This window comes from Schistocerca serialis, chromosome 9 (genome assembly GCF_023864345.2).
Source record: "Schistocerca serialis cubense isolate TAMUIC-IGC-003099 chromosome 9, iqSchSeri2.2, whole genome shotgun sequence".
Lineage (NCBI taxonomy): Eukaryota > Metazoa > Arthropoda > Insecta > Orthoptera > Acrididae > Schistocerca > Schistocerca serialis.
In genome coordinates, this window is record NC_064646.1 from 42,081,458 (window position 1) to 42,104,882 (window position 23,425).

Genomic DNA, 23,425 nt, shown 5'->3' on the forward strand with positions numbered 1-23,425 from the left:
TCATCCAAAGGAAGAGGAAATAGTGACTGGAGCCATATCAGAAAAACAAGGGACGGGGTGCAGGGAAGGGAAGGGTTGGATAAAATTTGTTAGTCGAAAGAACCTGCAGGACCGAGAGCGTCCGTTCAGCGTGAACCGGGCCGTTGTCGTGGAGCAAGAAACCCGCTCGGACAGGTTACCGTAGAAAGCTCCATCTTGATAGCCCGCTGTCAGTTCGTCACGTGATTTCAAAAGTAGGGTCCTATGGCAGTTTGCCCCACGTAGGACCATAACCCGTTAGAACCATATCAACGCAGTCCCAAAAAACATTCTACATGAGAATCGCCAAAGCGTGCGCGAGTAATGAGTGAATGAGCAAATGTCTATAAGGTACATTACATATGTAGAATTGTGGACAGTTGGGAATGTGAGTCTCACGGGAAGCGTGCAAGGGATAAGTCCCTGCAGTCGCGCTATTCATCTGTGTCCTCGGTGGCTCAGATGGATAGAGCGTCTGCCATGTAAGCAGGAGATCCCGGGTTCGAGTCCCGGTCGGGGCACACATTTTCAGCTGTCCACATCGAGGTATATCAACAACACCAGTCGGCAGCTGAGGGTTTCAGTTATTCATAATTTATTCGAGGGAAAAGCTGCACGGTCATCAACAGTATTCTGTTCTTTCGAGAACAGTTACTGTCTTCATATATTCTACATCCTCTTGCTCGACTCTGGTAGGGTCTTCACCGTTTCCTGTGTTGGTGAATCCGGTTGTCCCCACTGCTCGCTCTGCCCCTCTGTATTGCGGTTCTAGCGACACACCACCGACTCGCTCAAGGCGATCAGGCTGTAATCTCCCCACGGAAAATTACCCTCTACCACGCAATAATTAATAATGGTCAATCAAATCATCCACATTTATTCACTTTTGAAAAGTATCTGATCGGATTTTCTAGTAATATATGCGCCGACAGCTCGTCGACGCCAAGGTATTTTTCTAGTACGTTTATTCTTTGGAATAACAGAGATACATATATGTATTCTCCATGGTTATTATAGACGAGTAACTAGGACAGCTTCGGAAGTATCGGTTGGAAGATTGTCGGGTTGCTAAAAGAGACATATTTGCTTTTCTTCTCGCTAAAGCGTGCCACTAGCGGGTTATTTGAAGAGAGAGAAAAACTGTAAACGCCAATTAAGTAAGACTTGGAATCAACAGAAAACGAAACATGTAATGGAGATGGATTGAATATACAATTTTCCTCAGAAATAAGGTTTGTGACCCTTTTATTCTAGAGTGAATGACGAATGAGTTCTCTGTCTGAATCATTGATGATTGTCTTGGCCCTGTAATTAGTGGGGAAGTTTCAGTTGTGACGAAGAGAGCCTGCAATCACCGAGATTTTATAAAATCGTCCAAAATGGCTTCGGACACATCTGAAATTCTAAATCTGTCGTAAAATGAACGAATTGTTCAAACGATCGATTTTCCCAACTGAATGCAGCGCTTAACAATAATAATAGATATAAAGATCTTTTACACCAAGCCAGCCGCTGAATATTAAGACGAAGGGCTCCACAAGAGATTCTATTGGGCTGAGTTCACGTAATGAAATATTATATTTAAAACTGTATATAGATAAAGGACAGAGAGAGAGAGAGAGAGAGAGAGAGAGAGAGCGAATGAAATTAGAGAAAATACGCAGAATCCTCCATTACTATAATTGTTTGCCTGTCTTATCACGGATCAGCCTAAAGATAAAACAGGAGGTTCTTACTTTACTGTACAGCTTTATGTGTGAGAGACATTACACCAAGTTAGCGGCAAGCTGCATTCACATACTTTCATCATTTACAGTATAATCCATTATAAGGCGACTGAAGAAGTGATGTGGATTCGCCTGACACTGCCGCCAAATTCACCGCTGCTGCCTCGGTCTGGCGGGCTTTTAGAATGGCTGCGAGCTGCCGCGCAACCCAGCAAAACTACGTCGCCCACACTAGTCTGTAGGGGCTGGGGGTGTGGAGTATTAAAAACTTCGGAAAACGAATGGCAACGTGTAAGCAGCCATAAAAAAGCTTCAGTTCCGATCCTGTCAAGAACTTGGATAACACTGACTTTTAAAAACATTTTCTTGAACTATATTTTTTCTTTTCCCTGAGAACTAAGAGGGATCGGGGATGGGGGTGGCAGCCCCCCCCCCCCCTTGCCTCGAGGTATGGGCGCCCTTGGAACCCAGCACGCGGCTAGCTCTGACATGTTCTAAATACACAAGACGCTGAAAGCGGATGCGTGACTGGTTTCCCCCTTTTCCAATGTCGCGTGGTGCTCAGTCTTTGAGCACCAGGGCTTCCTCCACTGCCTTTGCGATTTCCGTTTCTTCACGGAGAGATGGATCGTCACTTGGTTCTCCGCAATTTAGACTAGTATGACAGCAATGGAAACGTGTGCACCACCTACCATCCGCACCACACGATGGTGCACTGTTGCCGAACAGTGGTGTCACTTCAGCATGGACTGTTGCAGTGCCGTCCCCCTTAAAACGCAGAAATCTAACCATTTCACGACACTCCATTTCATCAGGTGATACTGAGGGAGTTCGAGCAGGAAATGAGACGTTTTGCTTTTTGGGCAGTAAACTAACTGACTATGGCCACAGTAGAGAGGATATAAAGTTGAGATTCGCAACGGCAAGAAAAGCGCTTCTCAGGAAGAGAAATTTGTTATCATGGAATGTATATTTAAGTATTAGGAAGTCTTCTATGAAGGTATTTGTCTGCAATTCAGGTATGTAGATTATTATTACGAACACCATAAATTGGAAAGAAGACACAGAAAATGTCGTGGTGAAGGCTACCCAAATACTTCGTTCTATTCGCAGGTCACTTAGAAAATGTAACATGTCTACTAAAGAGACAGGGTACACTACGCTTGTACTTCCTCTTTTAGAATACTGTTGCGTGGTGTGCGGTCCATACCAAATAGGATTGACGGAGTACATCGAGAAAGTTCACAGAAGGGCAGCACGTTTTGTATTATCGCGAAACAAGGAAGAGAGTCACTGAAATACAGGATTTGTGGTCGACATCGTCGAAACAAAAGCGTTTTTCGTTGCGACGGAATCTTCTCACGAAATTTCAGTCAGCAACTTTCTCCTCAGAATGCGAAAATATTTTGTTGACACCGACCCACATGGGGAGAAACGATCACTATAATAAAATAAGGGAAATGAGAGCTCGCGCGGAAAGGTGTAGGTGTTCGTTTTTTCTGCGCGCTATGCGAGATTGGAATAATAGATAATTGCGAAGGTGGTTCGATGATGCCTGCCAGGCACTTAAATGTGATTTGCAGAGTATCCATGTAGATGTACATGCATGGAAGTGGAAGATGGACGATTTATTTATTTAATAGTATGGCTAGGGACCCTTGTCGGGCATACCGTTCGCCGGGTGCAAGTCTTTCAAGCAGACGCCACTTCGGCGACCTGCAGACGATGAAGATGACAGGATGATGATGAAGACAGCACAACACCCAGTCCCTGGGCGAAGAAAAGTCGCCGACCCAGCCAGGAATCGAACCCGGGACCAGAGGATTGACAGTCCGTCACGCTGACCATTCAGCTACGGGGGCGGACAGACGGACGATAAACAGTTTCGACAAGAGAAGAACAGAGGTTTTTGTAATGTAGTGGTACGGAAGAATGATGAATATTAAATGATTAGGTCGCAAAACTAGCGAGGAGATACTGAACACAACTGATGAAACAACAAGAAATTTGTGGAACAACCACGAATTTAGTATTGGAGAGGAGTGGTGGAGCGGTGGTTACGGGGAAGGGTGGGGGGTGGAAATGGTAGAATGGTAGAGGAAGATGAAGACAAGAATGGAATAAAGCGAGCAGATTCAGGAAGATGTTCTTTGCGGTAGTTATTCGGGGATTAAGAGGCTTGTGCGGGACGGAACAGCATGCACGGCTGCACCAAACCAGTCTTCGGACTGAAGACCGCAACACAAGAACTTCATTTCACTAATGGGGCTACGCTATTTCGTTTTGGCTCTTCTAGCCGCGTGCTACGGTACCGCATCGCCGCGACTTCGACGTTCTGTGACTGAGTCTCGTAGTACCGTGTGCCTGAATGGACTTCGAAGTCGGTTCTCCACCTCAGGCCTCCGATGCTCTTACCGAGAGTTCACTGCTTTTGGAAAGCTCTCTCCCCAGCGCATCTGTCCCCCCAGTTCCACCTTCCCACCCCCCGAACGTCCCTGACGTCCTGTCGCTACTTCATCCAACTACGAATCACATTCCTGAGGTACCCCGGACTGTAGTGGCGGTGCACACCTGTGCAGCGGCGCTTTGCTCGCGTGAAGCCAGTTCTGAACCTGGCAGTGGAGGAAATTCTCACCAGCGGGGTCTCCCCGACAAGGGGAGGAGAGGCAGCGGCCTAAGCTTCGTGACCAGCAGCGTATGCGCCGACGTCCTGGGTTAAATCCCAAACCTTGGCAGTGTCTCGAGTAGTGAATCCATGCAGCACCATTGACGGTGTTACGACCCTCAGGTGGATGTTAAACCCTGTGGTCCACCTGGTGCTATTCGAGAGGAACAGGCTGCGCAACGTCACAGGAATTCACCTTTTACCTGCTCTCATGGTCATCATGCAACATAAACACCACATTCTATAACCACAGCCAGCCCTTACACAACGCGAGGACAGGGGTCACTGTCGACGGAGGAATAAGTCCATTTACGAAAAGGCGACTCAACAGCCACTTATCCAGCGAACAGTGCTATACAAATTTTTACATTATAATATAGTAAGTTTTAAATAACTTGAACAAAGTTTCGCCATAGAGGCTACATCTTTACATTGTGTGTGTGTGTGTGAGGGGGGGGGGCTCTGTGTGTATGAGGGAGATGGCAATACTCGCGCCAGAAATTTTAACAGGTGAAGGAAGAACATAAATCAGGATTAATGGATTCATTTCAGCTTCGTCCATTGTCAGCAATCTGACGGATGGAGAAGGGACATTCCTAGTAGCTGGTGTACGCTGCAGCAGGCACGGGCAGTGTGGGCCACTGTGTGCTGAGAGAGGAGAGTTGTCCTCTGACCGACTCACCCCCGTGTCGACGAGCGCCTGGACGTCCTCCTTGAAGCGGTGGAAGGAGTCGCAGGCGACGTCTGCGTTGCTGCCGTCCGCCACCCAGTCGGGATGCTGGTGCGTCCACCGGTCCCAGATGTTCTCGCCCTTACCTGGACACACGACCACACGGACAAGGTCAGCACCAGTTACAGGGAATGGTAGAGGTTAGAAGGCCGCGACAGAAATTCTAACATGAAACTAACACTGGGGAAAAATACCACAGAAGGGAGAAAGTCTGATGGAGCCGACGAACCACCAAACTGGAGAGATTAAGAACAATATGTCAATACTCTTGTAGTCATTTATTTATATTTTTTTGCTCTCTTCCATTTTTAAAAAGGGATTGCCAATTTCGTGTTGGACCCGCAGTACTTCCCCCGGATCCTAAGTTTCTTTCTCCATCATAAACCACCCTTCACATTGTATGTTTGTTTAGCATGCTTCTACTCTGCAGTCTTTATCTCTGATTTTCATCATTTTCTCTGTTTTACAATTCAAATCTTTTCGTGTGAATTGTAGTTTCCTAATACCTTGCTTGACTTCTCGAATTCATCTACTGTTGCTCTTACCATATCGTTACTTCGCTACTGTTCTATTGGTGACTGTGTTTTTGGCGTTTTTATTTGATATCCAAAGCATGAACTATGTTTCTTACTGAATGTCTTCATTACCACTTCGCTTTCCTTGCAGATTAGTCTACAAGTTATATTGGGGTATACATTGGGGTTCCTTCCACAATTTTCACAAAATCATCAAATCTGTCAAGTTTCACAAAATTTCACAAAAAGTAGTAACAAATCATTAAAATATCGCCAAAAAACACGTTTTTACCAAAAAGTCAGATTTTAGTAAAAAATGTCAAATATCTACATTCCAAACAACAACAGTCGTCTTTTTTGGCATTTGAACCGTTTTTTGGAACATTTTGTGACACGACAGCCTACTATAACGAGGAGAGACACTTTATTCAGTCACTAACTCGCGACCGCGGACGCACAGGGGGTGGCTAAGATCGAGTCAGATTCGCGTTGACAGCTGAAATATCGTGCGAAGTATTGAACGACGACCGGCTGCAGCCCCCAAATTTGTTTGAACAGCTGAAAACACCTTGACAGGAGCACGTGGATGGCCAATTTCACACTGTGCTCCACAGATGGGGTTGTCTTCAGAATTCCACAGCCGCTAAGGTAAGTGGGAAAAACCTGTCAGGTGGGCAGGTTAATGGATGCTCGTTTCTCACGGCTGCTTTTCAAGTCCAGTGCAAAATTAAAGCTGTGAGTTAACGAGCATTGCGCTCTCATTTAAATATATGGCCGAAAGAGTCAGCCTTTAGGAATTGTGAAATGAACCCTGTCGTCCAGAACCGGGTGATACAAAGGGCGCAGATTCACCCCGAGATGGGGAACTCACAGGTGTCTATAGTCTATTGAGGCCTAAGCGTTGTAGTGTGCGAGTGAGACAGACGAGAACCTATGTCATAGGGAAACCCAGTAAAAGGCCTTTGTGGCTAAGGAGACGTAGCACTGTTAAATATGGCGGACCTAAGATCCGTCATAAAGGGAAACAGTTATGAAAACTATTTAATTCTGTAGTAGTGCAGGGAATCAAACCACAGTAATTTTAATCTGCCATCCTCCATAAATATTCATGGTGATCCCAGTAAAACTTGAATATTGATCATTTCTATAATAGCTTAGGATTTACCGTTGAAGTGGAACTAATAAGTTTCCTAACAGACCTGAATGCTAAAATCTGAACGCTTAGGTCGATCCTAACGATCGAAATTTCATATAAAAGCGCGTCATTAAAATGACAAATGTCGTAAATATCAACTCCGTAACTTTATTTTATTTTTTTTAAATAAAGTAAATTTAAATTATCAGTATTTACAGTTAACCATCAGATCATCATTTCTTCCGCACAAATCACATTGAACGATAACAGCATGATGCCTTATTGAATAATTAGGTGATAGGATATTTGTTGAAAAGTTAAGTGCATAATAGCAACTTTTGTTCTTTATTTATTTATCAGAAAGCACATTGGTGTAAGGCTATTGGCCTTCAAAGTTTAGAAGGAAATTGTATTGGTTTTATGTAAAAGAATTTAACAAAAATGGCTCTGAGCACAATGGGACTTGACTGCTGAGGTCATCAGTCCCGCAGAAGTTAGAATTACTTAAGCCTAACTAACCTCAGGACATCACACACATCCTTGCCCGAAGCAGGATTCGAACCTGCGACCGTAGCGGTCGCGCGGTTCCAGATTGTAGCGCCTAGAACCGGTCGGCCTGTCCGGCCGCCAAAGAATTTAACGTAATGGATATTATTGTTATTTTATTTAGAACGTGAAAGTGGTCAAGCTTTGATTATTTAAATACGTTAAAATGTGAAATAATGTAGAATAATCTGTAGCCAATCAGATGGACTGCTTCAGGAAAGGAAACTGCGCTAGTCAGTTGAGCGAAGATGTTAGGCGCTCGGGAAACGCGGTCGGAGACGGGCAGAGGGCAGTCTGGTCGAGACAGCAAAGAGGACAGTTCGGCTGGAGACACCAAAGAGGACAGTTCAGATTGAAACGCAAAAGCGGACAGTGGGTCTTTAGGCAGCTAGGAAGTGAAAAGACAGAAAATTTCGCGTAGTGTGGTATTGCGGGACTTTGTCTCTGAGCGGTGAGCAACCGCGCGCATGGAGTGAACTTGGATATACGCTCGAGTTTAACAGTAACTCTAAATACGACCACTTCCGGTATTAGTTTGCTTTCTGAATAAACATTATTCTAACCAAATCGCAACGGTGTGACCTACATCATTTATGGGTCGTTAATTTAGTTCCCAGAAATATTATTACGGTTATTATATATGATATTAACTGTGTATTTCGCAAACTTGCCATCAGCCAGACAATTTAACCAAAGGGTCGCAAATGTCTAATTTAGGGCGTGTAATGCGACATGTGCATTTCAACCTCTAGAAGAGTTTGAGCCAGGACATTTAGACGAAGAGAAACCACATGTGAGCCCGAACATATATGGGATGTTAGCTCGCAAAACTTATCACAATATTAATAAATAATGAATCATATGTGTCACTGAAGGGCCAGCAGCCTCATTTGAAGCGGAACAGATAGACAATTACGCGTGTGAAGACGTACCTTCCATATTCGCATTAGTTTCTAAGATATTGTAAGTTACAAGTAATAAATAATTCCTGAACTGTAAAAGTGAATATGTCGGTAACGCATTATGCAACTGCAACAAACGATATGTCTACAGATACACCTCATAGAACTGTATCGGATTGTAACTGCATATTTACTGAAATTATTCACAAATTTAAATGAGAGGCTGAAAAGTGGACTTCGGGCAATTAAAAATAGCTTTTCTTACCAAATGCATAGAAAACCATTAAAAGTATCGGCAGTACCATAAACTTTAGATAGATGTGAAGTTGTGTAATGTATAATTGAAACTTTTTGTTGATATTTACACTTACAAATTCAAAAATGGAGGAAATCATAGAAATTATTGTTTATAAATAACCAATGACAGGTGAAAGAAACTGATAACAGGTTAAAATTTCTCGGAAAATTTTCATGTGAATTGATGTAAGGTTAAAATTAAGAATATTAACAATTTTCATGTTCAGTAGTTTAAAATGATTTCAATGGTGGTCGACTGAGGCTTTCAGGGTGAACAGCAGGTAGTCTATGTTTGGATGCTGTTGGAGGTGGTCAGGCTGTTTTAGTCTGTGTTTCGAGAAAGTTTTATCTGATGAGTGGAAAATAGTCCCTAGTTCACATGTGTGAACTATTTGCAGTTCCTAGTTTTGGCTATAGAAGTTCTTTGGCACCTGGGAGATGTGTGTTTTCTTTTGCAGAGGGGGCGGGGGGGGGGGGGCTTTGCATGTGATACAAGCCCCACTTAGATGGTTTTAGTGTGCAGTCATTGTGGAATTTATAGTTTTTGAGATAATGTTGAGCTCGAACGGTTTTCTAAATATAGCTCACACAATTAACTGTGGTTTATTCAACCAACTCCAAGATCTTAAGAAACTCAGGCAGACTCTGAAATCAATTTATTGTGAACAGTGACTTTTGATTTTTCTATGTTCTTATTGGAAATAAACTCGAATTAGTGAAACTTTAAACAATACATGAGTGTGTATGTGATTTTTCCATATAAAATCATACCTGCATTTATATTACATAATTTCACGCCGGGTGCATTGCAACAAATATCAATAGGCACCCCATTGATGAAATGTACCCAAACTTGTATGTCCAACACCATTTACAGGGACTCATTGAACTGTTTGGGCTATGTCATGTGTGGGTAAATCTTTTCGTGCAGTAGTACTTGGTGGCTTGAAACTGATATGGAACTTGTGAACAGTTTAGAACTCTGATGAGAGAGACTGTATTTTATATCATCATCCACACTACATGACCATTCCCATATAACAGAAAGTCACACTTTTCACTGTTTTTACAAACATGTTCATCATTTTTTCAAGTATTATTACTATTTCTTGAGTAATTTCATTATTAACTTAGAATGTTTGTTTCATTTTTCTAAACATTTTTCAAAGCTGTTCCAAAGATGTCAAGGAAAAAATGTAAAAATTAAAAAAACAAAAATGTATAAACATTTTAAATTTTCAAATCAACTCCTCAATCACTTTTTTGACTTAGAAATATGGATATAAAAACGGAAAAACGCACTAAAGCATGAAACATTGACACTCTAGAATAAAAGTTTCACTCTGCAGCGGAGTGTGCACTGATATGAAACTTCCTGGCATATTAAAACTGTGTGTCGAATGGAGACTCGAATTCAGGACCTTCACCTTTCATGGGCAAGAGCTCTACCATCTGAGCCACCTAAGCACATCTCACAACCTGTCCTCACAGCTTCAGTTCTGCCAGTACCTGTAGCTTAGAGGACAGGTTGTCAATCATACTTGGGTAGCTTAGATGGTAGAGCACTTGCCTGCAAAAGGCAAAGGTCCCGAGTTTGAGTCTCGGTCTGGCACAGAGTTTTAATCTGAGAAGAAAATATCAATGTGTCTTTTCCAAAGTTTTGAGGAGTTCCACAATTTTAACAATAACTATATCTTATAGGGAATATCAAAAGTGTTATTTGATAGTTCTATAAAAATGTTAAATATCACTTGTACATTCTATATTGAAATTAAGACAATAGATTTTTTCAAATTTTTGTTGATGTTTTGAGTTTAAAACATGATTATGATGTTTGTGAATATTGCTTAACAATCTAAGCCCATATAAATGATTTTTTCCTTGGGGGAAGACAAATATATCAAATGTGAATTTTATAATAATTAAAGCTATACAAAATCTAAAAACTATGTATGAATTATTTAATTAGATTATTCGATTTCGTCATATATGAATTTTATTTTCAAGTACATATCATTTGTCATCATGAGGTCCACACATTTTTTAATAATCTCAACAGATAAAATAATATATTTACTACATAGAAATCATAGTCCTTTATTGTTCAGTATTATTAACAATATTTATAATCTTGTAAGCTTATTTTATTTTTTCATCATATATATGAACTCCTTTTGGCTTTACTCAACAACATCACAAATTTTATAACTGTATATTTTTGATCTTAAAGTGCAAAATTCCCTATTAATTTTACATTATATTTATCTTTCATTTACACAAATACTTATTATTTCTTGAGGATTGTTGTAAACATCATCTTTTGCATAATCACCTGTATCATATTTACCACAAATTTTCTTCATATCTTCCAAAAAATATTGTTTCTATACTACAAATGAAACTGTCAATATCTTGGTAACAAAGCTCAATTTTTGCTCCATATTTTGGTTTCATAACCCCATAGTGAAAATTATACATTATTTCTTTTGACAGATCAAGTATGCTCATTCCAATTTAAATTAGTTTACTCAATACAATTTTCAATTTTCGTCTTATTTGTGTGAATTGCTGCAAGATATTTATTAAATATTGTTCTTGATTTGAAAATTGGTTATACTGTAAGATTTCCACTCTCTCTTGTATCTGAAACTAATGTTTCTAATACTTTCCATCAAGTACATTAACTTGTGGAAACTTTTTCCAATTTTTTTTGCTTTACCCTTAATTTCTGTATTTAAATCTACAAACTTTTTCAATCGAAGAGATTGCTTAAATATTAAAACATAATGTACTTTTGTTATCTTCATTCCAAGAGACAATACTGTGATTTGTGTAGTGAATTAGATAATCATGTTTGTTATTCAAACTTGTTAATAACATTTTTCTTTTGTCCCAGGAACATTTTTTTTCAGGAGCTAACGGTAAACCCTTTGTTCATGATTTAAATTTTTTGGAATACTCTAAATCTGCTTGAAAAATTTACTGAAACTAAGAAGTATCAGATATTTCACTTATTTTTTTAGAATAAAAATAATCTCGATTATCCCATTCAAATTCCTCATATGAAAAGTAGTGACTCTTAGCCCAGTATATAAATCACTTTCATCTAAGTATGTTAAATATTTTGATTTTTTATTTGAATCATTATTTTTCATATATTTATTATTTTCCTTGACTATATTTAACAACACGGAGATATATAGCCTGTAATTCCTTTTTTAGTCAGTAGTATCATGTGATAATCATGAAATAACTTTAATTTAACTCCATTTATATTTAACGTCTAATCAAACGCTAAATCAGGGACTGTAAAATACCAAGATCGATGTAAATCATAAGCTTTTATACAAACTTTTCTAAAATTTTCAGAAATATTTGATAGTAACCAAACATCAATTCTGAGATATAAATCATAATTTTACCAAGATTTTTTGTACTAAAATTTGCTCAAACTAATTTCACATGTTTATTATCTTGATGAACAACATCACATTGTTTTAACTTACTACAGAAGTGATGTTTTGACAGAAGGCCTGTTTCTTCAAAAATTTTCCAACTATCTGTGTAATCTTAAGGGTAAATTACTTTTAACTACAGAATTTACTACATTTACCTGGAAAAAATTTAATGTTGTCTTAAATTTGATAAATGTTTGTTGAGACTTGCTCATTAATTTTAAACATATCAGTATATCTCGTTTTCAGATTTTCTATTTTTTACCAAAACTAATATATCTAATTATGTGGTATCAAATCTGTTTCTTTTTTCTCAAAATCAAGTTCCTTTATAAACAACTGAGCATTATGTCCTGATAAATTACGTAAATAAATTGTTAGAATGCTTTGATGATTTAGTTGTAGAGTACCAGTATTACATAATGGACTTATATATATTTTCCAATGAAATGGGCATGATGACAAACTTATTTGTTTTTACAAACAATGACACATAGACAATGAAAATGTGTTTGAATTATTATGCATTTTTTAAATTCCATAATGTGTATTATCTTCATTTCTCATACATTCTATAAATTTTTATTATTAGTACAATGTGAACAACTACAAACAACTGGGTATCTCTAAGGCCCATTGATATATTATTGTAATAATAAAAAACCACTTGTTCATGTTTATGGTATGTCAAATAGATGTGGAAGAAGGGCTGCTAGCTACTTTCTAGCTACTTTTAAATTTCAAACATTAATGAATAGTAAGGAAATTAATACACTTTCTAAAATTATTAAATAAAGTATCAAAATGTATTTAATACAAAAATTTTTATATATCATCGATTTGCTCATCCAACGAAATATACTTAAAATTATAAAGAATTAACATGTAGCTAACTCATACACTTACAGCCAGATAGAAATCATATTAATGAACCAGGTTTATATTCTAAACTGTCACAAAAACAGAAACTACTAAAATAAAGTCAACATATTTATTATTATTAACAAATCCCAAAATGTATTCATTATATAATTAATAAACTATTTTATATATAAAAATAATACGTTTTATTAAAAATATATAAAAATAAAATCGTAATTAAATGTTTTTCTATATCAATGGAAGTTGAAAACAAAAACGGTGGTTCTAATACATATTATCTAACAGAATTATTAGGGAGTATAATTAAATCCACAATGAGAGATTTGGATTTAAGTTACTTACAGAAAATGTATTTAACCACATTTTAATGACAAGTATTGGAGAGAGAAATTATACAAAAGATGAACAAAAATTAGGCAAATTTGAGTGAATAACAGGGCCTTCTTGCGATAATATTACGATTGTTAAAATTACAAATTCTGCAGATTTAGAAGAACAATTATTGAAACAAACGATGTTTGTGGATCATTTGACAGTTATTTAAGAAGCTAATTTTCTAACATATCATTAGCAATACAATGTATTTAGCTTAATTACCACAAGTTTTTAATAGAAAAACTAGTGGAGTTGAAGAAATAACACACAAAGGTAGCAAAATAATATATAATACATAATAAAAATTTAAAACTAATTCCATATAAAAAAAGATTTTGCACATGAAAATTATTAGTATTATTAGAAGCAATACCAGAAATATTAAACAGCTACTGAACATTATTGTTTGCTTCTTTTAGATATAACACAAGATTCTTCAGGAATTTTTAATGAAACATAAATGACTAATTGTTTCTTAAACAACTTCAATTTTTGTGAAGATGATGAAATAGAACAAGGTTGTATAATTATTGTAGATAATGATAAAAGTGTTAGTAAATATTGTTTAGCATGGTTTAATCATGATACTGGAATAAAAAAATCAAACGAATTTGTCAAATAACAAGTGATGGAGTAAACATAAATTTAGGTAATCACTACAAAAATCTAACAAAATGTCTAGATGAAGGATTAAACGGAACATTTAGTTCTCATTCAGTCAAAAACAATGGAATACAAGACTAGAAGTAACTGTTTGTAGTTATACTAATACAAACTTTAAAAATAATATAGAATTTGATTGTACAGATCGTTGCATAAGTTTATTAAAACATAAAAAATTTGACAAATAATTTACGACTTCTTTTTATTCTAAAATTATGATTAATCCACATTAAATAATCTTTAACAACAGTTTTACTGTTATTTACAATAATTTTGCAACCTCCTCCTATTCGACAGTACTTACAAAAATTAAAGTTGTTTAAGAAATCGCCATTCCTGACTTACCTTTATTCGTCTTTTGTACAAGTTATCTGTCGAATATATGTCATGAAATTGTTGTCAAACACATTTTCTGTAAATGACCATAATCCAAATTATCCTCTGTAGGTTTGATTTTATTTGCTATTAATTCTTTTAAGGAATATGTATTAGTGACACAAATTTTAATCTCAGCTACCTCTTACATAGAAAATTTTTTAATTACAATTTTATTTTTAAGCATCTGGAATTAATTTTAATAGTTTTGGTTTTTTAATGTTTAGAATATAAACATGGGTCACTAATATAGTTCGTATTTGGATGTATATGTAACAGTTAATTACACTTTAATTGTTTGTAATATTCAATAGTCTAGTTGGGTGAGTGAATCACTCGAGCAGAATTTTTTCCATTTAAGGAATTAAGTATTTTAACGAAATTTTTGGTAATTATAAGGTACCTGATATTTTTCAATTTTTTAAAATATATTGTTTTAACAATATTTTGGTATTTCATATAATACCTCTAGAAAAATTCAATAATTTTCTTAAAATTAATTGAAATTTTATAATTTTTAAAGTAACTGAAAAGCATCATAGCAACCCCTCTTTCTTACGTACTTGAGGAGATGTTTGGAAAATTTGAAATCCTTATACTTTTTTAATTTTTTGTTTGAAATTTACAATCTTTCCTTGAAATCTTTGGAACATATTTGAAAACCATTTAGACAAATGAAACAAACGCATGAAGTTGATAGTGAAAATGCTCAAAAAATGGTAAAAATACTTGGACAATATTGAAAATGTTTGAAAAAGAGCAGCAATGTTCGAAAGAGCAGTTAAAATGCTTACATAACAGATCGTTATTCGTTCATATCAATTTGATATTTTTGTTAAAAAAATTTAACATTTTGGTACAAATGTGTTTTATGGTGACATTTTGCTGATTTTTTTGCTAGTTTTTTGAAATTTGGCCAATTTGTTGATTTTGTGAAAACTGGGATGGTAATACATATATATATTTCTACTATCTGTGAATGTGAAATTTTTTTAAAGCACATTCTGATGTTTCCCTTTTCTGTCATGAGTATTCTCCCACTGAACTACAGACAGTTTGAATTTATGTTGTGAGTCATAATTACTGAGGAGGACTCAACTTTTGTACATATTGTATACTGAAATGCTGCATATGGTGTCACAAACTGTTTGACATTTTCACATTTTTCAGTCAATGGCATTTATATATGTCAAATTGGCAACAATCAAAATCTTATTGTAGCCAGTGTAGACTCCTAAGTTCGATTGTACTGAATGTTTTCCTTTACAGGATATGACGTTTCTTTCACTTTCAGGAATTTTTAAATTATGGTTCTTATGTACAGTCTGAGTTTAACTGAAGTACTCAATTCCAAAAAAATAGTAAAAACTTTATAGAATAACACATTACAGTAATCCTTGTTACATCTTGAAGTAGTCCCTATATATATCAATGTTTAAAACGATGAAGATGTATTTTCATTTAGAATTTTGCTGAAACATGTGCATACTTCATTAAGGAGTAAGAGTTTTGTAATCCCAAATCTGCATGGAGTGTTTCCTTCTCTCAAATGTGGAAAAATACCTCATTAGCAGATAATGCATTGAAACAGGTTTGAACATCAACTTGATGCGTTCCCTGTGTCCTACTGACGATATTTAATGTTATGGATAAAATATTTTCATGTTCTCTTTCTTTCCATTACCTCTTTATCGGCAATGTGCCTCTTTATATGTGAGTAATAATATTCTGCTGGAATTAGCCTTACCCAACGACATCCATTTCCAAACTGCTGTCAACAGGTACATAACACCAGCTGCTGGATACAGGCCTGTTCTAGACTTCTCCATACATTACAGCCTTCAGATGTCCACATCCATGTTTGTCCTGCTTCTTGTTTCTTTGTTGTGAATGCATCTTCCATTAGGCCACACTCTATGGGAATTCAGTAAGGAATCTACTTCACCCACCTTCCTTCATCTCACCTCACTGTATCCTCTGCCATTCTCCACATGAATTTCGTATTGAACATTATCATATCCTCAAATATTGTCTTGTTTTGTCACCACTGTGTTTTCTGCACCTTCTCATTATGCCCAGCATAAATCTCTCCATTACTCATTGGACAACAATCAGTTACTCAACTGTCTTGCTCATACAATTCCCATGCGTCACTTTTGTGACTGAGTACTAGCAATGTGTGGTGGTTGCCAACTTGCCCTTTAAAGTGCATTGGCAATTCATATTCAACACAGCCCTCAGTTTTTCAAGTAACTCCACACCATTTTTACCCTTCCATTTACATCTTTAAGTATTCACCTCCATCTTGCTTTCATTCCACCTAAACATACAAATTCAGGAACCATTTCAATAATTTTATCATTAATGTTTTCATTTTCATACCAGCATACTTATAGTGTATTACTGTCATGTTAGTTTCCCTAATCTTCAGGTGTACTGTATACATACTCGGTTTAGTAACTATATATGGTTGAAGTTCTTCGATATAACATTATTACTTGGAAATCATATATGATCCATTTATGTGAATTTCTTCTTCATGCCAGTTCAATGATCTGAAGGCCTCTTCCTAGGCTGTTTGAAATAGGCGATTTATAAAGATATGATGTGCAACCAGTTACCTTTTAGGAGTTTTAAAACAATTCATTCTACGATTAAGTAGTTTTATGACATTGGAGGCTTGTTATCGGATGACGGCGTTGCGGGAACATTATTCTCTGCACCATGTGTAGCAGTATGTGTTTCCGTAACAAACACCACCATCTGATGGTGAGCCTACTGTGGGTCGAAAACTAGCTGATGGTATAATAAACCGTACTAAATTCATAAAGCAATTTTTTGCACATCATACCCACATAAGCCGCCAATTTAAAGAACATTTGAAGTTCATCTGTAGTGGATGTGATGTATAAAATAGTTTTGGTTAACTGGAGTCTCATGTCTAATTCCTTTCACAGTTCCTAACTTTTCGCTTCCTTGATGAAATTGAATGGAAGCTATAGCCAATCCTCATACATGCTTCAAAAAACTGCTGATGCACTCATACATATGCTTTTACTTTTTGTGGTTTTGTAATGCTTCAGTGTAATTCTTTAACGACTAGTATCATATACCAGGCATAACCTGAACGTTCCATAATGTTTCATATACTATTTCAGCTAAAGCCATTCAAAGGTATTTGGGAATAATAAACAGGACTTGACTTTTGTATATTTTGTCGTCCTTATCTAAACAGGGGCTTGCGAGATATTTTACCAAATTTTGGGGTAAGGTATTCACACCAAATCAAAACTAACTCGATATGAACTTATCCCAGAAGCTCCTTAGTTCTTGAATAATAACGAAGTTCTCAAGTCATCATCTCATTTAAGTTTGTAAACCGTTCACCATGTAATCCAATACACAAATGCACTACCAAAACATTTATATCTAAATGAAATTCCTCAAGCCACCTGTAGACACCAGCAGCAACATAATCAGGATTGATGTGTGGGTTGCACTTCAACTGACTGACCACTAGGACCACATGTCGTTCGTGCACGTCTTTGTGGTGTTTTTGCAACAGTTTTATTCAGAAAACTCCTCCTTTGCCCTGAAAATAAAAGGAAGCACATTGATCGTGCATGTTGTAGCTACAGCTCATCGTTCGAAATGCGCTGGATAATGTGTTCCGCAGCTGAAAGGTAGATACAGGAAGACCACATCAGCAAGCTTGGTGTATGGCGCAGAATATATTGTAACACTTACCTCAGGGAGTCACACCTAGTGATACGTGGCTGGCGACCACGGGGCCCCGAGCTGAGTCCTGGCATTGCTTCCACTTACTTATGCCAGGCTCCTCACTCTTATCTTTCCTATCTGGCCACCCTCGGCCAGCTCTTGTTCTTTTCCGACCCTGACGCTATTAGGTTTCGAGGGCTAGGGGTCTTTCATTTTCCAACCTATACTTCTCATGCAGCGTCTGACCCGGAGCGGGCGGCTGCAAAAGGCGTCTGTATCCCATGTTATGGGCGGCCTCCAGAACTGCGGAAGGCAACGGAATACCACCGCAGATTATCTTCCCTGCATAATGCAGTCTCCATTTTATGCACAAAAATGGCTTCCTCTCATGTTAAATCAGTGTCCGGAGGTAAAATAGTCCCCCATTCGGATCTCCGGGGGGGACAACTTGAAAGGAGGCAAAAAATCAAAACGAGAATTGGTACCTGGAATGTCAGAACTCTGCTACAAGCAGGAAAACTAGAAAACCTTAAAAGAGAGATGGAAAAGAATCATATGGACCTCGTAGGAGTTGCTGAAGTAAGATGGAATGGACATGGAGAGTTGCAGTCAGATGAATATGTATTCTACTACTCAGGAGGAGAAATAAAAGGAATTAATGGAGTAGGAATGATTATGACAAAGGAATTGGCTAAATGTGTGGAATATGTAGAGTATGCAAATGACTGGGTTATTGGTGTAAGGCTGAAAGGAGCACAAAAAGATTTACTGATTGTCCAGGTGTATATGCCAACTTCAGAACATGATGACCAAATTGTAGAGGAAACGTACAATGTAATAGAGAGAATAATGGACGAAAATAAAAAATGCTGCAAAATAGTAATGGGAGACTGGAACGCCATTGTGGGAGAAGGGAAAGAGGGAAACATAGTAGGCAGTCATGGTCGTGGAAAGAGAAATGATAGAGGTGAATGGTTAATTGACTTCTGCAGGGAAAGGCAGCTGATAGTGGCAAACACATGGTTCAAGAACCATAAGAGGAGGCTCTACACTTGGAAATCACCAGGGGATAAATATAGAAACCAAATCGATTTTATACTGGTAGAAGAAAGATACAGGAATAGAATCAAGAAGGTGCACACATTGCCAGGTGCAGATATTAATAGTGACCACAACTTACTTATGGCAGAAATAGAAATAAGAATGAAAAAACTGAAAAAGGCGACAATGGTGAAGAAATGGGATCTAGAGAAGATAAGGTCCAACAAAGAACAAATTACAGAAATGCTGTCTCGGGACTTTCTAAACACATTACGAGACAAAGAAGCACCTGATAATGCCAACGAGTACTGGAATATGCTGAAAGAAGGAATCATTAAAGCAGGACAGCAAAATATAGGATATGTAAAAGGGAAAAGGTCAAAAAAAACCATGGGTCACACAAGAAATGATTTCCAAGATGGAGGAGAGAAGAAAATTGAAAAACAAGAACACTGAAGATGCAAGAAAGATATACCGAAGGTTAAATAACGAACTGCGAAGAGAAACAGAGCAGGCTAGGAAAAAATGGCTAAAAGAGGAATGTGATGAAATTGAAGAACTGGACAGGAAAGGAAGATACGACTTACTATACAACAGAGTAAAGACTATGACATGGGAACAAAACAGAGCAGGAAGAGCTACTATGGAAATTTTGAGTAAAGACGAAGAGGTAGTGTATAAAGATCGTGACGATGTCCTCCAGAGATGGGAAGAATATATAAAAGAGCTATATGACACAAATAGCAAACCAGAAACTCTGGAACTTGAATCACACAACAGTGTAAGTGATGAAGAGAAAGGACCGACCATCATAATGGAAGAAGTAAAGTCTGCTATTGCTGCAATGAAAAATGGCAAAGCAGTAGGTACAGATACAATACCGGGAGAAATACTAAAATGCTTGAACCACAATGGAATAAGAGAAATATTGAGGTTATGTAATAAAATATATGACAGTGGTGAATGGCCTGAGGACTTTTTGACAACAGTAATGATTCCATTGCCGAAAAAACAAGGAACCAAGAAATGCAGCGAGCACAGGACAATCAGCCTCATTTCACATGCAGCCAAAGTGATGTTAAGAATAATTAATAAAATACTTGAAAAAGTAATAGAGGAGAATCTCGGCGAGGAGCAGTTTGGCTTTAGATGGAATACGGGCACCAGAGATGCAATAGGGCTCCTACGAATCTTAGGAGAAAGGTTTATTGAAAAAGGAAGAGACCTATATATGTGCTTCATCGATTTAGAAAAGGCATTTGACAATGTGGTTTGGGACAAGCTGGCGACTATTATGAGGGAAAAGAGAGAGGACTGGAAAACCAGAAGACTTATAAACTCATTGTACCTTAATCAAAAAGTTTCAGTTAAAGTGAGAGGAGAAAGTACAAACTGGATCAGACTAGGGAAAGGAGTAAGACAAGGATGCTGTTTATCACCTACTCTTTTCAACCTGTACTTGGAAAATATGATTGACCAATGCTCATTAGATGACAAAGGAGTAGAAATTGGAGGAAGAAGAGTAGGGTGCTTGAGATTTGCTGATGACATGGTCCTTCTAGCCACAGGGGAAAAAGAATTACAGGATTTGGTGGACACCATTGCAACTAACGGAAAAAAATATGGAATGAAAATTAACACAAATAAAACAAAAGTATTGGCAATAGGAGGAAATAAGGAACTAAAAATTGTGCTGAATGGAGAAAAACTAGAACAGGTGCAAAATTTTAAGTATCTTGGAAGCAGGATAGACACCGACTGGAAGTGCACCACAGAAATTAAAACAAGGATAGCAATGGCAAAAGAGGCGTTTTATAAGAAAAGGAGAATCTTCTGCAGCGGTATGGACAGAGAACTCAGAAAGAGACTCATAAAATGTCTTGTATGGAGTGTTCTTCTATATGGCGCTGAAACATGGACTATGAGGAAATAAGACAGAGAAAGGCTGGAGGCTTTTGAGATCTGGACATGGCGGAAGATGGAAGGAATAAGCTGGATGGACAGAGTAAAAAATGAAGAGGTACTGAGAAGAGTGGGAGAGAAAAGGCAGTTACTAGATGTAATAAAGAGAAGAAAAAGAAATTGGATTGGGCATATATTAAGAAAAAATGACGGACTGATAAAAACAGTTTTAGAAGGTTATGTAGAAGGGAAAAGGAAGCGAGGAAGGAAGAGATTCCAGATACTGGATGACATGATGGACGGTACAACATACAGCAGCCTTAAGAAGGAAGCAATGGATCGCAGAAAATGGAGAGGCAAAGGACCTGCTAATATAGCAGATAACTGATGATGATGATGATATTGTAACACTACTAGTCATTTCCCTTCCCATTCACCTCACAGTTAAAACGAGGGAAAAACGACTGTGTATGGCCACCATATGAGCCCTAACTTCTGTTATCTTGTCTTCATGGTCCTTATGTGAAATGTAAATTGATGGCAATAGAAACGTTCTGCAGTCAGACGCAAATTTCGGTTCTGTAAATTTGCTCAGTAGTGTTCCGTGAAATGAATGTCGTCTTGCCTCTGTGGTTTCCCATTTTAGTTCACGAAGCGTCTCCGAGATACTCACATGCAGATCGAAACTTCCAGTGACAAATCAATCAAGCTCGTCTTTGAACTGCATCGGTGCCTTCCTTAATCTGATCGGGTGTGGATCGCAGACACTCTGGTAGTAGTCAGGAATGGGGGGCAGTAGTGTTCAGAAGGTGGTCTGCTTTGTAGATAAGCTACACTTTCCTGTAATACTCCCCATAAGCCGAAGTCGATTATTCGTCTTCCCTATTAGCGATCTTAAGTGCTCGTTCCATTTCATACCGCTCTGCAAAGTTACGCCTAGTTATTTAATCGAACTCATTGTGTCAAGCAGCAAATCACTAACACACTATTGGAACAATTCCGGGATTTTTTTCCTACTCAGTTGTGTAAATTTATAATTTTCTACATTTATTGCAACATGACATTCATCACGCTATACAGGAAGTCTGTCCAAATCATCCTGTGTCCTTCTACAGTCGTTCAACGACGATGCTTCCCAGTGCATTATATGATAATCAGAAGACTAGAAAATGGCTACTTAGCCTATCCTTCAGACAATTTTTGTCTATCGAGGACTAGTCCAGTCCTGTCACAGTTCCATGGGGTACGCCTAACGATAAACCTTTCTCTGGTGAACACTCGCCGTCGAGGACAACGTACTGTGTTGTATTATTAAGAAGTCTTCGAGTGACTCACATATCTGGGATCCTAATCCGCACTCTAGGACGTGCTTTGGCAGTCTGCAGTGGTTCACAGTGTCAAACCCTTTCCAATAGTTCGCAGGATATCGTGTGAAAAACGGGCGAGCAACCTACACGTCCCTCACCCTCAGTCCTTTGGAGCCACCTAAAACAATTACTAATGCAGAGGCACTTCGTCAGACTCTCACGAAGTGTTCCGATACGAACTGGGGGTATCTGAAAGTGCACCGGTGTGCAAGACTCTGGAATGCGTGGATAAACTATGTAATGAAAACTATGTGGACACCCGTGCGTATTGCGGAACTGACCACCAGATGTGACAAGTGGCGGACCCGCCGCAGAGGGGTAGGTGGGTGAGGAGTGTGCTGTCAGCAGGGGAAACAGCAGGGCGGTTCGGGCAGGGAGCTGGTGACTTGTCCGTGGATTTCACCTGAGTAACTGGACGATCAGCAACATTTCACCCCTTCTAAAGCTGCACGAGTCGACTGTTAGGGACGTCACTGTGAGTTGGGGACGCGAGGCAACAACCACTGGTAAACCACGACTTGGCAGACCTGAAGTACTCATGGACAGGGGGAGTCGAGCATTGCAGAGTGTCGTTGCAAAAGAAATCGCATGAAATCAGCAGAAGGAGTGGCTCAAATGTTCCAAGGTGCTACCAGGAGTTTAGGTAGCGCAGAGACTGCGGGTAGGGAGTTAGAGAGAATGGGGTGCAATGGTGGAGAGGCTCCTCATGAGCCACACATGTCCTTATTCAGTGCTAAGCGAAGCTTGAGGTGGTGTGAACAACGACGCCAGTGGACAGTGGATGACTGGAAACGAGTCATTTGGAGTTATGAGTCACTCTGTACCCTGTGACAGTCCACTGGTAGTGTTCGTGTGTGGTGGATCCTGTAGAACGTTACCTGGCATCTCGTGTAGTGCCAGCAGCGAAGTCCTGAGCAGGTGGTGTTAAGGTATTTCAGCTTTCAACGGTCAGGCCATGGTCCCCTTACTGTGCTTAGAGGCAGGGCACACGTGGAAGGATCTAGGCACGCTTTACACCATTGTGTACTGTGTGCAGTGGGGGAAGTCTGGAGACAATGAGTGTTTGTATCAGTATGACAATGCACCCTGTCATAAAGCAGCGTCTGTGAG

General features: G+C 38.3%; 1 protein-coding gene and 1 non-coding gene across 3 annotated transcripts in view; one reads left to right on the forward strand and one right to left on the reverse strand.

Annotated features, from left to right (window-relative positions):
* Nucleotides 1-23,425, reverse strand: part of LOC126419131 (myrosinase 1-like) — a 553,078-nt gene that overhangs the window by 244,224 nt on the left and 285,429 nt on the right. For both annotated transcript variants that reach the window (XM_050086237.1, XM_050086238.1), the window contains exon 3: nucleotides 5,093-5,226. In XM_050086237.1, coding sequence (XP_049942194.1) covers nucleotides 5,093-5,226 — 134 coding nt within the window. The remainder of the gene's footprint in view (nucleotides 1-5,092; nucleotides 5,227-23,425) is intronic.
* On the forward strand, nucleotides 466-539 carry Trnat-ugu (transfer RNA threonine (anticodon UGU)). Its single transcript has one exon. It is a non-coding gene; the product is annotated as a tRNA-Thr (tRNA).